This window comes from Mycetomoellerius zeteki, unplaced genomic scaffold (assembly GCF_001594055.1).
Source record: "Mycetomoellerius zeteki isolate Tzet28-1 unplaced genomic scaffold, Tzet1.0 scaffold212, whole genome shotgun sequence".
NCBI classification, from domain to species: domain Eukaryota; kingdom Metazoa; phylum Arthropoda; class Insecta; order Hymenoptera; family Formicidae; genus Mycetomoellerius; species Mycetomoellerius zeteki.
In genome coordinates, this window is record NW_017257086.1 from 210,810 (window position 1) to 229,756 (window position 18,947).

The 18,947-nt window shown below is 31.1% G+C and overlaps 3 protein-coding genes across 4 annotated transcripts in view; 1 reads left to right on the forward strand and 2 right to left on the reverse strand.

Moving 5' to 3' along the window:
* The window catches only part of LOC108722620 (glycine-rich protein DOT1), a 1,634-nt gene extending 1,117 nt beyond the window's left edge, over positions 1 to 517 (forward strand). Inside the window, exons 4-5 of the mRNA XM_018447815.1 lie at positions 11 to 230; positions 367 to 517. Of these exons, the coding sequence (XP_018303317.1) occupies positions 11 to 230; positions 367 to 517 (371 nt within the window). The remainder of the gene's footprint in view (positions 1 to 10; positions 231 to 366) is intronic.
* A 7,038-nt stretch (positions 518 to 7,555) lies between these two features.
* On the reverse strand, positions 7,556 to 10,826 carry LOC108722659 (uncharacterized histidine-rich protein DDB_G0274557). 2 transcript variants are annotated; one of them, XR_001936615.1, is made up of 5 exons: positions 10,693 to 10,826; positions 8,803 to 8,864; positions 8,186 to 8,475; positions 7,781 to 7,807; positions 7,556 to 7,730 (listed from the first exon to the last, which is right to left on the reverse strand). XR_001936615.1 is itself a non-coding variant. In XM_018447867.1 (4 exons), the coding sequence occupies exons 1-3, from the start codon at positions 10,711 to 10,713 to the stop codon at positions 8,220 to 8,222; spliced, it is 339 nt and encodes a 112-aa protein (XP_018303369.1). In that variant the 5' UTR covers positions 10,714 to 10,826; the 3' UTR covers positions 7,557 to 7,807; positions 8,186 to 8,219. The 2 variants fall into 2 exon arrangements, 1 of the variants encoding a protein (XP_018303369.1); XM_018447867.1 differs by having other exon boundaries at positions 7,557 to 7,807.
* Positions 10,827 to 16,807: 5,981 nt separating this feature from the next.
* On the reverse strand, positions 16,808 to 18,615 carry Spase12 (Signal peptidase complex subunit Spase12). Its single transcript, XM_018447860.1, has 3 exons — positions 18,424 to 18,615; positions 18,026 to 18,085; positions 16,808 to 17,238 (listed from the first exon to the last, which is right to left on the reverse strand). The coding sequence occupies exons 1-3, from the start codon at positions 18,466 to 18,468 to the stop codon at positions 17,056 to 17,058; spliced, it is 288 nt and encodes a 95-aa protein (XP_018303362.1). The 5' UTR covers positions 18,469 to 18,615; the 3' UTR covers positions 16,808 to 17,055.
* Between the last annotated feature and the right edge of the window lie 332 nt (positions 18,616 to 18,947).

Here is an 18,947-nt window from a genome sequence, read left to right on the forward strand (position 1 = left end):
GGACATGGAGGTGGCGGCGGTGGCTTTGGAGGAGGTGGTGGATACGGAGGAGGACACGGTGGTGGTTTTGGAGGCGGCCATGGCGGTGGATTTGGAGGTGGCCACGGCGGTGGATTTGGAGGAGGTGGATATGGCGGCGGTGGTGGCTTTGGAGGCGGACATGATATCGGTGGAGATGATCATGGCTCCAGCGGTTATGGCAATAGTATATCATCTGATTTTGGTAGCAGGTAAATGTCGAATTTCGCTAAACCAAAATTAATTTACATAGAAATAAACATTAATCAATAAAAAAATAATAAATCTTAATTATTGTACTAAAATGATCTTATATACGTATAATATTTCATATTGATATTTTTTCAGTGGCCACGGCGGAAGCAGTTACAGTTCTGGTGGCGGCTTCGATTCCTATTCAAGCGGTCACGGCGGAGGTGGTGGCGGTGGCGGTGGCGGTGGCGGTGGTTACAGTGGAGGTCACAGTGGTGGTTTCTCCGGTTATCACAAAAAGAAATAAGAAATGATTCTACCGTAACTAATATGTTTGGCATTACAGAGATTTACTGCTGTACTAACATATTTTCAACTGATATTTGATCGATTGATACAAGAGCAAGTTTGAATCTTCAGTAGAAATCGTTACGCTGCCACTTTAATTGTGTGATATACGATAATATACAAAGAAATCGTAATACTGCCACTTTAATTGTGTGATATACGATGATATACAAAGAAGAATTTAATATTTTTTACTCTTTTTGTACGAACTTACAAGGCTGTAATTTTGCCGGTTTTTTCATTTTTATTAGTAATTTTCGATGCCAACAGAAATACGTTGAACAAAACTATTATTTTACTGACTTTACAACTGATTATTACGACAGACACATAACGAAATGACATATACATAATTAGAATTTATATTTCTACAAAGTCATAGGAAAGACGGATAGATTAGATTCATCAAAAATAGTTTCTTTAAACAATTGGCCAGTAAAAAATTAATCTAACGTATTTTAAAATAAATTATCTTACACTCTTTGTAGACCATTATATCAAATAGATCCGATTTAACTATATTTGTGACGCTGTAAAAATTAGACTAGACTATCTTTTCAATTGTTATATATATAGAATTATTATTACAGTAAAATATCGATTCAAATACACGCTCACTTGACTCGACTCGAATTTTTACGACAAATTTATGATACAACGCGAAAAACTTTATCATAAAAATAAATATTTTTTGGAAATGTGTTTGAGTATTATTTGAATACTCAAATTTATGTACGACAAATCACAGGTTTTTAAAAATACATATTGCTGAAGACACATATTACTTCAGAAATAGATATAGTAGAAAATGGAAATATTTACAATTATAAATTATATGCAAGTAAGCGTTAATGACATTTAAACTGGTTTGTGATAAAAGCTATTGAGCGCATTTAATTATAAAAATCGTAATAATTCGTAATTACGATTATGTTACATATTATTTTTTATTATTTTTATATTTTATTATTTTTTATTATTTTTATATTTTTATACCTCATTTTTAAATCTGGCACGCACCTCAGTTTAAATCTTTACGTGCCTTGCTCACCAAGCACTTTAGAAATTACCATACACGATTTTTGCGATCAAAATAATATACCTATATATATAATGTTTGTACATATAATATATTTTGTAAATAGAGCATTGTATTATGATGTTGTTCCAATAAAGTTTTTGTATGTTTTTAATATATAATACTATTTCTTCTTTATGTTAAAATTATATAATCAATTAAAAGTGGATGTTCTTATCACAAAAGAGGGCTAACAACACTCTGGGCCATCAAGTACACAGGAACAACACACACTGATACCTACATGTCAAATCACCATCCAGCATAAAAATAGGCAGCAATTCATTCACTTGTGTATAGAGCATTAAGTATCTCTGGTAAAGAATACCTGGCAGACAGAATTCAACCACATCTTGGAATAAGATCTGCAAGGGAACGGATATAATAAGGAGGACATAAACAGTACAATCAGTAAACACAGGATCAGAACAAGGAACTCGTACACACAACAGGATTAGTTAAACAAGAGAAGTCTGTCTATCCTTCCATATACATTATTTTAGATGGAAATAAAATATCATTGTGGCATGTCTGAAGGTACCAGTTACAAAAGTTCAATCTGTTCCAATGATCTTGAGGTAATAAATTTTGCACTTTTTGAATGTGGCAGGGATAGCGATTATCTCCTTTTACAGTTCGCCAAATTGTTTGTGGTGACACTCCCAATACAGCCGACGCATTCCGAACGCTGGTCTCAGGATGATTGTCAAAATGTTGTAAAATACGATTCCCTGCCTGCAAATCTCTTCGTAACGCTGCTTGAAATCGGTTGTTTTCTTGTCGAATTGAAAATGATCCAGTCTCTCGCAATCTATTAAATGTCAACATAAACACTCTTCGGTTTGGCACTCTTCTGTTTGGAAATCGTCGTGCATATTCTCGCACCGCCTTTAAAGCATTACCGTTGCAGAAACCGTATACAAAAACCATATCAGCATATTCACTATTAGAATACGTACGCGGCATATTGCAAAAGACAAAATTCATCTACTGTTAAAGGCTTTCAAAGAGCGACTGACAAATTCATAACAGAAAGTGGAAAATGTAATCAAATATGTCGGTGCTAGATATGGCAAGAAATGTAAACATTTTTTTTCGATTTCTCTGAAACGGAGCAAAAACGAGCATATGTCTATAGGACTTTTTTTCTTAGTTTTTTACTCCTCTACACGCTCCCGAAGTTTTGCCATTTAATTTGGAAACACCCTGTATAAAAGGAACAACATCGGATTGGTAGGATTTTGAACAAACACAACATCCGTTCATTGCATATTGGGTTATTATCGTTGAATAATTGTATTAATAACGTATTCATTTTCCATAAATAATTTTTAAATAAGGTTTTATAGGGTTTTCGAGGTTTTTTTTTTAATGATATACTTAGCTAATTGTATTCAACTTATACTTATTTTTGAATAATTTACTTTTAAATAAATGTAAATTTTTTAAAATTTTATATTAGCAAAGTGTAAGATTCCGCCTGCATTTTTTGTCTTATTATCCACTAATTTCTGATATTTACATTAATGCTTGTCCATGTATTATAGTAATACTATTATGGTCATTTATCACGATAAATGACATAGAAAGTCTTGCAGGAAGTAACTTACGATGGTCTATGATTGTCAGTACACAAACATAAATTTGTAGCCTCTTATTTTCGCTTAATATCTCAATGTAATGCAGTACTAAAATATCAGACAACATCAATTACATGACATTTTGTATGTGATAAATTTATTGAATATGTATTTACACAAACTGGCAAAAATTTAGCAATAAAAACGAATATATTGATATTTGCATATTTAAATTTTGCATTTTTTAAGTCATTTTTTTAAATAGAAAAACATTGAAAAAAATACACGTATTTTTTAATGAAAAAATGCAAATTTAATTTTTTTTCTACTTAAATCTCCAGCATCATCAACACATCTAACAAAGAATTGGAAATTTTTTAGATAATATTGAAATTCAGAATAAGGGAAATCGGTCTAGATGATGTAGACTACTGTAGCTTGTAGACAATACAGAATAAAATTTCAAATTTTTCTATAATGAATTTCAAGAGTTCAGAGAATGATAAAAGTATGATTAAAGTATATTAAAAATAATATAACTATAACATATTTTTTAAATTGCATACTACGTGTTTATATCTAAATAAAAAAATAAATAATACTTATGCCAAGTTTAATTTAAATATTTATGCTAATTATTAATTAAATATATTTCTGGAAAAAAAAAAACAAAATTTTATGAAATTATTTGATTTTTTTTCCTATTTACATCTCTATTCCTACATACATTGTTCATTAGATATATCTGTTATATTATACGATTTGCTTTCTGTAAAAAAAGATGAATACTCCTATTCAGGGATATGTACATCAAACATGATTTTCACTTCTTAATGAGTATCAATTTTACATGGTGCTTTAATCATCGATATCTGTTAAGTGGCATTAAAATAAAATCGCATTTATTGCGTATCGTAAAGTACGTTAACGCTGGATTAGTTTAAAATCGAAAGTAAGCAGAAAGTGAAAGAACCAATCATATAATGAACGAGGTGCGATTTCACTTGCATGTATGTAAAATATAGATATTTACACATGTGCCTTGGAACACTAAAACGAATATAATAACTTGCATTTTCATTAATCCACAAAGAATAAAGATATGATCATAAATTGAAAAATTCTCTTTATTATAGAATATATATATATATATATATATGTATATATTCCATAATAAAGATAATTTTTCAATTTGATCGTATTTTTATTATAATATATATATATATATAAAAGGCGATTATAAAATAAAAACTACGAGGAAAGACTCATAAAGAGAAAATGGTATAAAATTTGTTACATTTGCTATCGTTATATTTTTAAATTATTGAAAGGAAAAAAGAACATCATTCTCGGACTCTCTTATATATAGGTAATATTTAAAAATAAATTAAATAAATAAAAGAAGAAAATTGTCTTTTAAGAAGTTATGTACTTAGAAAAATTACTTTAATCGTAAAAATCGAGAGTATAAAATCATAATAGATTATGTAAATTATATAAAAGTTCATAATATAATATCTTTAATTAATTAATACCTGTGAAATTCTATACACATAACATGTAAGTGTGGACTAGAGATTATTATTCAACCGTAATGACCGTCCTTACGTAATAAGTGTAATAAGCGATATAATTTCCAATAAGAATAAGAAGTCGAATAAGAAATAAAGTGGGTATAAAGAAAATCGGAATTCTTAGCAGTCGCTTTTTTGAGGAGTCATGCAATTTGTGCAACTTGAATTGCAGTAAATCGATTTCACTTGAAGGTAAAGAAAGGAAGTTATTTCATCAGAACAATTTTCTCTTTATGAGTATGTTATTTCTTTCATCTCTATTTTAATTTTGCCTACTTCCCGATGATGTTGCTGTGATATTCGACGAAGAGGCAACTCATTTACTTTCATTATATTTGGAGAATAATGCGCTGATTTTCTTTCGAAGGAGAAATCATATTGGCGAGTTTCCGGGTGTGTTTCTTTTTTAAGTGCATTTTGATACTTTCAAACTAGATAACTTGCAAAGGTGACTACGCTCTACGGAAAGGCATGTAGTCTACACACGAATCAAAGCGTGAACGTCGAAATTTGAGTCAGAGAACTTACGAAAATTATGTTTACGACAATGCGTGTGCGAAACTACAAGTGAAAATTTGCGTAAAACCACTCAGGTGAGAGTGATTCAAGTAAAATAAAGTGGTAATCATACAGGAACTGTTTTCAAGAAAACAAGTCCACCGTTGTTGTTTAGTTTTCATTGCATGGTTCACTGAGTATGTTTCTATTTATAAGGCTGGCTGCGAAAGAGACTTTTAGTTACCACTAAACTCCAATCTCAGAAGAGTTAAGCGCACATTTAGCGCATATATAGAGTGAACATGTTCAAATTCGAAATACACGTGGGTGTCGGATTTGAGTGTGAATTCGTTATGTTATGTGATGTCGGTTTATTTAATTGAGCGAGACAAGATAACTCACAGATATGCGCGCTCGTATGCTTAATGAAGTGACGATTTTATTTTTAGTTCTCCTTTCAATAATATGCAAATAATGCTAATCGACAATAGTTACTTTGCTGAAAAAAAAAACAGATCAAATCCATTTTAGACAATCTACAACTTGTAGCAAGTTTTATGTATAATACGAAAATATTTTATTAATTTTACAAAATCTTAAAAATTAAGAATTTTGTTATATGCATATTTATTTCATTTGAAATTAATTTTATTTCAGTATAATGTGAATGATAAAACAGAGGAAATACATTTTCTCTGAGAGAGACATATTTTTCTAATAAAAATTGTATTAAATAAGAATAATATGTGCACTTTTTTATGATTAATAATCTTATACGCAAAACACACAGTAGGTTTTATTTTAAATTTCTTTCTTTATTTATTTATTTTTATTTTATGCTAAAGTATTATTTTGTAATAGGTCAATAAAATATGAGTAAATTGATTTTTATCACCGCATTGGTTTTTAACAATAAGCTTATTAATTACTTTAAAGTCAATCTTTTTAAGTAATATTTATTTTAAATTAAGTGAGATAAAAAGGAAAGAAAAAAACCGGCAATTAAGAAATACAATAAAAATAAATATATATATATATAATATATAAGAAATATATTATCAATAATTAACTAATTATTTCCTAATTAACTTAAATATTAAATATTTGTATAAGTATTTGTAAAAGAGAGATAATGTAACAAAAAACGAAAAGAAGATTGATGTAATATATAAATTTACGTTCGTATATGTGCGTCTGTATAGAAATTATCTCAAACATTCTCGATAACATCTCTCTTCTCATTATCAGAATAATTTTACCTAATAATTATAATTTTACGACAAATCCTTTTAATTATTATTACTTCCATTTTATTCTTCGATTTTCTTATAAAATCACAATGTATATGATTAACTTTCTTCAATGAAAGATAAGATCTATCTTTAATCTGATTATGGATTAAACCATAGGCGTATGCATATTGGTTTGTAAAAAAACAGACAATGTTTTTAAATTTTTCAAAATAAAATTTTTTAAATTTTTATTGTATTTCTTATATAACATCTTTCTGCTTTAGGCTCTACTTTTGCTGGTTGTCGCAACGACTTTAGTATCGACGATGCCGTATCCTGGCGGTCATCACGAACAGTAATTTTCTAGTTTTCGAACTACTGCTCCATATATTCCTTTTAAATGATATACAGTTTTATATGATACATTAAGATTATTTAGAGAAACTTGAAATTGCTTTTAGCACGCACTTCATCATCCACGTGCCGCATCATATTCACGAACATCATCATACACACGTGAAGAAAATTTACATACCGGTTCACAAATCAGACGATCATGGGATTAAACACGAAGAAGTTGACTGGTAAATTATCTTCGCGACATTCTTATGGTTAAGGAACCTTGTTATGACAGAGTTATTTAATCATAATCGTCTGATGATATCTGAACGATTTATTATCATTTTATACTGTTAATTGTATAAAATAAACCATATTTATAAACTAATGACTTGCTTGATTGCTTCTTTATTCCATCGATTTTGTTCCTTATTTTGCCATCAATTTGCTGACAGTTTTGTTACAACAAAATTTGTATCAAATTTGGCGTCTTTTTGTTACCAAAATTTGTAGCAAATAGTATTTGAAAAATTTCAATAGACTTGGCTAGATAGCCAAATGGATAATTTCTCTCCTTGTGGTTTCTACGAATTATTTATAGTTTTTAGAATTGTAATTATTTAATAGAAATAAAGGAAATGAATAAATGTATCTTCAAAATATTTCTTTTTTTATCAAAATTTTATTATATAAAAATAATAATAAAAAAGTGTAACGTGAAGTAAAGTATATACAAGTATTTCGCTTCTGAGTACACACGCGTGCATACAGAGTATTTGGTTCTTACGCTAAATCCTTAATGCTGTACTGGTGGCGCGAGTAATTTTGTACTGATCAGTTTCGTCCTCTTTTGTATTCTACAAGAAAACTTCTTATCAATGGATCCACAATGGGGAATGAATTTTATTAGCTTTTACTTACTCGGATTCCACCTTGTACGGTAACCTGAAAACCCAGTTCACAAATCGTTGAGTATACGTATAAATCAATTAGCAAGTTAGAGTAATTATACTTTCACAATGAAAATAAAATATCAAATAGTATTGATAACTTATAGATATACATTTTCACAATATACAGATTGTCCTTCACCTTGTACAGTGTACTATTATTATAGTTAATGAAAAAAGAGTGTATCCTACATGAAGTATACTTATATACAATTCTTTCCTTCTTTCTTAGGAATTATTAAAAAATATTAAAAAAAATTTTTTAAGATCACTGTAAAAATTTTAATGTGTATTAAAAATGTGTCTTTTTTAATTCAATATAATTTTAGTGTATTAATCAGATCTTTGTTAAAATTACAAGTAAACAGTACAAACCTAACATAATTGGAATTGAAGACAATGGGTTCCATTTAAAGCCAGCCATGATGTAACTTCTCCTCATGTATGGGTACAGGGACGGGAACCTTATGTACAACTGGGAAAGGTACGGCTACTTTTTCGACATGGTGAACAGGTACTGGAACTGGTACTTTTTCGACGTGATGCACTGGATACGGAACGGGAACGGACACTTTCTCGACGTGATGTACGGGCACGTGGATCTTTTTCGTGTGATGATGATGGACCGTGTGCACATGGTAAGGCACGTGGATCACATGATGTTCACTGAAATCATCAATAGTTTTTCATATGATATCGTATTTACAAGTAAAAAATTTATAAGTAAAATTTTGACCGATAAGAATAAATCAAATAAGAAAAAGAATACTATAATTAATTATTCTTTTTATTTATTTATAATTGTAATTATTTATTATTACGCAATGAGTAATCAAAGTTATTAATAATTATACTATGTAATAACTATTTATTTATCTATCACATTATAAATAATTAAAATGATAAGTAATTCTAAGAGAGGTATGATGTTCTATAGAATTGAAACTTTTTTAGCTCGATTAAAATATAAGTAATTGTCGAAGCGTTACTTACTGATGATGACCCCCCGGCACCGGCGATGCCAAAGCCACAGCCATTATTCCGAACACGAGCAACTGCAACACGAGAGGGTGATCGCGGTTTGTTCGTAATATCGAAAGTGTATCGCGTACAGAAGTCATTTAAATGCACGGCTCTTTTTTTAAATTCCCGTTTCACCACTCTTGCCGTCTCTTTCCTGCGTAACGAAGAGCGTAACGGAGATGCAAGAGCACCGGGCTTCTATAAATTTTAGCAGCAACGATTATATAGGCACAAAAAATGTTTTTATTTAAAGAGTAGACATTGATATTTTTATATATTTTGACACTCTAAAATCGAATTTAATGTTTAAATTACTCCATCACATCACAATTTTTTTATCAACAGAAAATAATTCGATTTTTCAATATTTTTAACCTACCAGCTTGCATATTAATTTTATAAGCTGGCATATCATTGTTGAATTTATTTTTTCTCTTTTATCTCAATTTACATATTAAAATCAATCCATAAATGGCTCTAAAAATATTGGAAAATCGAGCTATTTTTCGTCGATAAAAAAATTGTAACGTGGTGGAACAAATTGAACATCAGATTCGGTTTTAGAGCGTCAAAATATAGGATGTCCTACGGGAAGGTGTTGAAACTAATCAGCTGTCATTTTCGAAAGTATTCAGTTATTGAAAAAACAAAAATTGCGCTGAAAAGAAAGTATGCAATTTTTAATGAATATAAATAAAATTTAATAAAATGTTTATGTATTAATTTTATTGATGAAAAATATGCTAAAATCAAGTAAACGCTGAGATTAATATCAAAGACCATAGATAAGATCAAAAAACAGTTTCAGATTTAGTAGCAGCTATTTAAAAAGTTATTAGCAATATTAAAAACGATATATTAGAAAAAGTTTTTACGAGTTTTCTTAACAAAAATTGTGTTTTGTACAAATTCAGATGGTGCGCACTCCGAAAAAATTACTCCTTGGGATTATGAGCATATTTTTCATCAATAAAATTAATTGATACACAAATATTTTGTTAAATTTTATTTATACTCATTAAAAATTGTAGACTTTCCTCTTTTCAGCGCAATTTTTGTTTTTTTCAATAACTGAATACTTTCGAAAATGACAGCTGATTAGTTTCAACACCTTCTCGTGGGATACCCTGTACATAAAAATGGTCTTACCTCTAGTTCAAACATTAAATTTTTGTTTTACGTGCCTGTGTTATCATTTATTTAGCCAAGATCTCTCCAGTTACTAAAAAAAACCAATCTTTTTTCTTTTTTTTTTTTCGTAATGTAAGAATTTTAATGTTACAACAGAAGTTCGCAATTTTTGATCTTGAACGTGATCATCGATATACTATTAATTAAATGCATTGCCCCCAAAAATGCATTCAATGATCATGTGATTGGATATTTATTTAGTCTAATTAAATACTGGAAAAAAACAATCAGCTCTGCAAACAGTCAATGGATTTTATCGCCGTATTTCTGTATAGTAAGATAAAAGATGTGCATTAAAAAATTTGACTTATCTGTCGTATCCTGCTTTGGGCACACGCGCTGTAAGCTTCTATCTTTATCGTTCATTATATTCCGGAAGGAAGATAGAATGAAGCGAAAGTAACGCAGGATTAATTAAAATTTCGCCTGAATAGGAAGAGTACAACTTAATTATACAAAAATTACGATTTGAATATCAAGAAATTTCAAATTTTTGGGGACTCTCATACTCAAGAGAAATTTTGCAATCACAGAGCACATTTTACAAAAAATTGACGCGGTATACACTTAGTTGTTACTGTTAAATCACTGACGACCACAAAACCAAACGACGAACCGAAAGGAGTACGATGAAAATAGTACGTAGGTGTATAATAGCAAATCACTCACAGTGATGGTGTAGGAGCGCATCTTCGACTCTTGTTTTAATCGATTGATCGTTATTTATTGAAAATTCGCGGCAACGGCTGTGCGTGCTGCACTGTTTGCAAACTGTGCCGATACGATTCTGTATTTTGATCGTTGGGGATGTCCGCTTATAAAGGACGGACACGACGATGATCAAAACTACCCAGTGAAATTGTACGGGGTGGGAGAGCAAAGTGGCTCGGGATCCAGGGGGTTACGTAAAAGCAAGGAAACGTACGGCCTGCGTTACGTTCGTTTCGGAGCTGCGTAACTCTCCGTTGTGCGTACGATATGTGTAAGCTGCACCTCGGAGTGGTGCGGGAAATACGACAATGCAATCGAGCGTGCATGCGTGTGCCCGAGTGTACTATGCAGTCGGATTTTGTGCGATACGTGTACAATCGTACGTAACTCGAGCAATTTCTTTTTTCTCGTTCGCGGATCGTTCAGGCTTGTTGGTGTTTGTCAAAATAATTTCTAAAAAGTGTGAATTCGCGACGGTTGTGACTTGTCACATTGTAATAATATTATTAAAATTATTTACCGGATTATTTTGATAAATATATTCCTAAATGATGTCCAGTTCAATACGTGTGAAAACTTAGTTTTTGATTGTATAACATTAGTGAATCGACTCATCAAGTGAAAGTATTAATAATTTGTTTATTTTAATTTAATAACATGCATTGTAATTAACATTTTATGGAATGTTATATAATATTATTGTTATTTTGTTATTTAATTCTTATTGTTTTTCATCATTATGCATTATAGTTTCATATTTAAATTAATTATTATGATATAATAAAGATGGTATACATAATGTATATAAAAGAAATGCTTCTGCGAGAGTGAATAAAAAAAGTGAGAGTGCGTACAAGAACCCGAAAACATAAATTTCTCGTTAGTTTATAAATTAATTAATTACTTATGTCCTGTTATGTTGTCAGGAAGTTGGCGTTACGTCGCGAAGCGAAACAATTTGTTCTCCGTGAAGAATATTTCCATTGGATGTGTTTTTTCTCTTTTTCTTTGACCAACGCACAATAGACAGAGATGGATTCATTGTAAAGATACATTTCTTCTTGATTACCCTACAAAAATATTACGCTATATTCACCGCGTATATACACGAACGCAGAAAGTCCTCGCTTTTGCATTAATAAATTGTACTGATTTCACTCGTATGCATTGCGTCGCTGAAGTAGTTTCTGGTTTTGGAGAGAAACTTGAGTCTGATTGATTCCATAAAAGGTTAAAGTTCTACGAAATGTAAATTCATTATTTAAATATGACACGATATCGCAAGCGTATACATAATCGTCCTAGTCATGACTGATATAGCGATTTCCCAAATATCGCGTGTGGAATTTGAAGGAAGTTAGTTTGCATCGTAATTTATTGCCTCTAATCGTAAATACAATATTAGATTAGCGAAAGTTCACAAACGGACACGAACATGTGCGAACATGATGATAAATATATCACTATTGATGTAACGCATATACATGAATGGTACCTTGCACACATAATTGCATACTGTACCGGATTTCCCCAATAATAATTTCCTTCCGTAATATTTATATACACTGAGAACAAAAATTGGTTGCAATTACTATAATTTAACTATATACGATATATATTATAATTTATTCTTATTGTTTATTATAATTTAACTACGATATAGTATATATCATTCTAGCAATATTGCTGCAACATATTCTGTGCTGTAAACATATAAGATTTATAGTAATTTTTAGTACCAACTATGTATATTTTTTGGTAGAATTATAAATATAATTATTATTACTAACATTATAGCAGTAATAATTATAAAACTGGAAGCTTCTAATCATAATTATTTTACTTTGCAATTATATGAATAATTGGGCGAGTTCAAGACAGCAAAACGGCTAGGCATGCTTACCGAGCGATTGAATATGATTGGTTGGATCTATAAGTAATAACCAATTATGTTCATTTGCTTGGCGAGCAGGTTAGCCGCTTTGTCAACTTGAACGCGCCTATTATAAATACTAAACGTACATATATAGTTTTTTCGTTGCATTTATTGAATTCTTAAAATTTACTTTAATAAATGCATTAATTTATAACACTTTGCGTGTATAACACTTCAATACATTAATTTTCAATTTGTGTTAATTAATATATTATTAAAGTAAATTCTGAAGCTTATACAACGAAAGAGATATTGATTTTAATTGCAATTGAATAGAAGATACAATTTCGAAATTACAGATTGTAATTATATCTCGAACGGCAATAAACGTGTTTTACTTTGTTATCTTAAATTTTTTTGAGACGCATGTACCTTATTGATACATGCGTACATCAGCTGCATATAAGATTACTAGATTCTTGCCAATTCTCCTGCATTCAGACCGATTACGAGGCTTTCCAAACAAACCATTCAGTGTTAAGACCAAGGTAACGATCAAGATCGTGTTGTACATATTACACGCTCCGCTGAAATTATGCTCTTTTCTTTTTTTTCGATAGCATATCGGCAGACCCAATCGGTGTAACAGGAAGTGGTGCAAGCTGCATACATAAAATATTCATCATACAAGGAGAAAGCGTTTCGTAACCTCTTACACACTCGCCTTTGCGTATCTCAATACGGAGCAGGTAGCCGCGCGGTCGAAAAAAAGTCGAATAGGAAAAAAAAATAAACGTAAATATAAAAATGTGATCGAGCGATTATTCGTACCGATAAATTCATCAATATGCAGGATGTCCCAGACTTACCGCATCAAAATTAATAAGCATTTAAAGTTAGCGAATTATATCACTTAAGTTCCTCGTTTAGATTTTGCAATGCGACAAAATGTCAACCACATCTAAATGCACCAACTTTAGGCGATATCATTCACTAACTTTAAATGCTTATAATTCAAAAACTATTATAGTCTCAATATTTTGTGGTAGAATTTTTGCCTCAAAATGACTTTAGAAATTTGCTATTAGCAGGTGGTGCGATAGGTGTGGTATATCTCTCAATTGCATAAGAAGTAACGCCTGGCGATTTTTACCTCGCTACGTGCGCGCTTTAATGCGAGTACTTTTTGCGTCTTGACCGGCAATACGCTTCGAAGAACATGACACAATACATAATTTAATAAAGACTTTTTATGATATAATACTTGAAAATATTGACTAATACCGTTATGATGCAAAACAATTAATTAGTCCATTAAATTTTGATTTTAAGAGATTATTTTTTTCAAAACGTTCTAATAAATTAATATTTATATTTTTTCATAAGAGTATCCTATATTATTACACATTTTAATAATGTATGTATTTTGGAGTCAAAAATTTTAATACAAAAGTCGCATGATTACGATAGTAAAAAATAGTTCTTGGATACCAAATCAGTATTAATTAACATTGCAACAAACAATTGGCCAAGAGCAAACTTTTTGCCTCTGTGATTAGTATATTTATTATTAAATTTAAGATAACTTATTGTTTTTAAACAAAAGAAATTTTGATTCACGCTTGTCTTCGTGCATATGTAGAATGAATTTGTATACATATATACATCAATTTCTCCAAACTGCGTGCGAATTTTCTATCTTAAAACGCAATGCGGGGGTGCGTTCCGAATTACGCAAGAAACGGATGAAGCATCATTGGCTGCGTTCAGCAGACTCAACAGTTTTGCAACCGTTTTGTGATTCGTCGCGCTGATTGGACTATACTTTTAGATTTAAAGGAATAGTTCTATCTCAGCGCAGAATCATAAAACGGTTGCAAAACTGTTGAGTCTGCTGAACGCAACCATTTTATCCTTCGTGCGCTTCGTGCGTATTTCAGAACGCACCCCGGGAGTACCGTCGAAAGTGCCGCGCAATCGTCGTACTTCGATAAAGTTAGTGCGTACGTGATCACGGTTGACATCAGTTAACATGTGTATTTGTATGCATTCGCGGTAATTTCTCGCTCGATATTAGTTGAAAAAGAGTACAGTCAACTTCAACGTAATCAGGGCTGGGTATTTTTGCATTTAAAATGCCATTTAAAATGTAATGCCATTTAAAATGTAATTCTATTTAAAATGCTAAATGTAAAATACTTAAAAAAATGTATGTAGGAAAAACCATTCTGTATTTGAAAACTATTTAAAATATCTATTTACCCATTTTATTATACATATAAAGTTGATTCGAAAAACATTTTACATTTTAAATACATTTTTTTAAGTATTTTATATTTGGCATTTTAAATGATTACCCAGCCCTGAACGTAATGCTATTAATGCTTTGAAGCATTCTTTGATTGGTCAGTTAGTAAACTTTTTTTCTAATTGGTAAATTAAATGCTTTGAAACATTTGTAATGACACTTGAGACCGCGCGCGTAAGCCTCCATTACTAGGTTTGAAGCTAATCTGAGTGAACTTCTCTATTGAGGAAGATCAAGAAGAAGAAGCGCATAATCTCGTCGTATGTCAGAAAAATGCAGTAACGATGGAACGAGCGAGAAGAAGATTGAGAGAGCATCGACTAGATAGCAGTGATACAGCTAAAGAGTGAGTGATTTATTTGGGCCTGTTATTTGTCGTTGCACCAAAATTTTGCGTCATCTTGGCTATACTAAAAATTTTGTTTCTCGCTTTCGCCAAATTTTATGTAGGATACGTTCTGTTTTCATACGCTGTAAGCATCGTTACAAATAACGAGTTACTCTTTTCAATAATGAGTGACTTTTCCAATTCTGATGCTACCTTATATAAAAAATTTGCAATGTCATTACCACACACAAATCGTTATTACAACAAAGTAAGGATAAACAGTAACGGCCGGTATTACAAGTAACTTTCTCTCTGTCCCTGTATAGATATCTATTTTATTTTAAATACGAGAGTATACCAACTCAGCCACAAAGATTATTATTATCTATAAAATTGATCGTTCATTTAAATCTATGGGGAAATAGCATAGATTAATCGAGATATTTCAAAAATAGTTAAAAAAAGATCGACTCGAAATATAAGTTGTGAAATGTAACAGCTTAAATTTTTATAAATTTGCAAACTCATTTGACTTTTAGAAGTAGTATAAGCAGGAAAGAGAGAGGAGAAAGCCTCGACACTATAACTTAACTACACCATATCTAAATTCCAGTCTTTTTTGAGTCGCGACAGTTATCGTCTTTGCGCGAAACCGCTATTTGTGAAAGTCAGTGTAGGCGCGGTGATTTTGAAGGAAATGATGGTCAGATAGTCGGAGAAAATGAACAAGCGTGATCGATGAAAGTCAAACGTTGGAACTCGTCCAACGGTGCGGCGTGTTGCAATCGCGAAGGACGCGTAATTATCGATTAATGATTTGCGAGAAGTGATCCGTGGCCACTGCCATTTCTGCTACGATTATATAAGAATACAGTTCCGTTACGGAAGGGAAACGCTATCGCTCGTGCGAAATTGTTGCAAGTATAAGGATTACGTTTGGATATTCTCCCTTTTTTTCTTTACGTAAGCACCTGTAATGTGAAACCGAAGCGATATAACATCGGGTAATTATTTGATTATATATTATTGACTTATACTTTCTTGAACTTACATTATGTGAAATGATAATTATGAATGTTTTATGTATAACGATGAGATAATATGATGCTCGTACAAAAGAAATTATTCGAGAAAATTATTAGCTTTTCCGAATTAGCGAGCCGCTTATTAAATTTAAATGTATTTAGAAATCTCATTTTTAAAACATATTGCTTATATACGTATCAGGCTTATTGAATAATCAAATTACTTTAATCATTTCCGTTTTCATTATGATAATAAATGCTGAAATTTTATTATATGTATAATGTACAAGAATTGGATGTACAGTACTGCATAATAGTAGAGAATAATTAAAACAAGATTATTTTTATGCGTACAATTTATCTGTATATAACAGATTTACTTAATTTTATTCCTTTAAAAATCATCAATTCGGCCGGCATAAAAATCTTATTGCTCTTAAAATGTTTTTTATCTTATTATTTATAGATTATCTAAATTCGTAAATATATTTTTACGCAAATACAATATTATTTTATTTGTAATTCGCATTTACAGCCAACACACATTAAAATACAATATTTGTGTATCTTACAAAAAAGAAATCTAAAGTCTTTCACATTCATACTTGTTCCAATACACACTTGCATTTATATATTAAGGACATTTGTATCTCATAATTGCATGAAAACAAATGCTCAGTGGTACATATGCAAACATTTATACTATCAGCAATCAATTCACATTGAAGATTGCATGATATATTAGATTTTGTTTGAGGTGTCATAAATATAATATGTCCGGTAATTATTTTTTCTTTTTGAGCTTTGGAACAACTTCAAATTGTGGTTTTTGCCACTCCAATGGTTTACGGCGATACATAGGCCATGGAGGAACAGTAATTAATGCTGCCATGACAAATCCAGCGCTTAGAATATAGATTGTCTGCGAGAATTGTTGAATAACATATCCCCAAATAAAGCCGACTACCTGTAAAAAATGTTTAATTAAAAAGGTTGTATCAATCACTCCCAGCATGATATTAAAGTCTGTTATGTATATTTGATACTAATTATATGTGTAATATTAAACATACATGTGTCTTTGGATAGGAGGCATTGGTAAGTCCGGATCTACAATAGGTGTTTTAAGCCTTAAGTCGTAAGAAATTGACCAATTATAGTCGAATTCCAAGGGAATAATCGACTATGATTCGTCCATTTCTTATGGCTTAAGGCTTAAAACTCTATTGTAGATCCAGGGTAAAGAGCATAATCAGTTGCTTTATCGTTAATTCACTTGATAAGCGTAGAAAGCAATGAAAGCAATTTGAAATGGATTGTCTGATGAAAAACATATGGTGATGTTTTTTAATCGACATTCATCATAGGATGAATGTACAATCTTCACCATGTATGGTGAAGATTGTGTGTTACAGGAAACGAAATAAATGTCGATTGGCATGGTGTCTTCAGTGATTAGAAATCATATCACATTGAATGTTGTTCTTCATTAGATGAATTTTTGAAATGAACTTCTATTTCTTCACTTAATGAGTAAACTGGACTGTTTCTATTCAAGGACACATGTCACGTACATTACGCACATGTAACATTGCATATGTAACCAACATCAAATATACATAACAAACTTTTTGATATCATGCTGGAGATAGCTGCTACCGCAGTCACTTTTTCATTTCATCAATCTAATTCTGTATTGCAACTATGATAATGATTTCAAGTATTTTCAACATTTCTAGAGAATGGTAGCTTACCCCAAATAACGTTATTATGACCCGCGACAATTTCTCTGCTCTAGCTTGGCCATCATAATCCTAAAATAAATAGCATAAATAATAAGAGTGCATAAATTTAAAGGACTCGCTTAGCGTAGAAATAACATATTATAGTGTACAAACTTACAAGTAAGTTAAACTTATACAAGTAAGGTAAACATAGAACTAATAAATTTATTTAAAGATTTACAGTGTTACTTACAACATGTAAATTATTTAAGTAAATATGTAAATTATTTCGACAATCGCGGTATCAATCGCGTTGACATACGGTGCCTTGGTAATCCTAACCTCACGAATAAGGAATGCACTCGCCTTGGATATATCACGGATTGATATCCGTTTCAGCGTGGTTATTCAAAGATTTCGTTACTTACCATGTGCGTTGGAATGGATTTGAAGTATTGCATCCACGCGTTCATCTTGAACAAATATACAAACGTGGCTGCAAAGGATACGAACTGACAGGAACGTACGATTATTTCGACTTTCGACTCTTTCGAGACAATCGAGACGTGGACAATAACCGTGATTGTGCATTGTCATCGATGCGCAGACGCGGCGCGAATTTTAAAATGGATTTCAAACGGATTACTAACAAGGAGTATAATGTATACTTTTTTTTACATTACATCCGTCACAGCAGTTAATGTACGCAGAGATGTTAACACGTCGATACGTTGCATATGTAACTACGTCAAAAATTTATCCAATTTCGATTTTTGTAAGTATTTTATTTACCCTCAACACTCTACTTAAGACAGTCTCAAATGTAATAGGCTTTCTACAATAAGTCATAAGAGATTGACCAATCATAAATAATTATTCTTTTCACATTCGACTGTGATTGGCCAATTTCTTACGGCTTAAGACTTAAAACTTAGATTATGTAGAAAGCCCA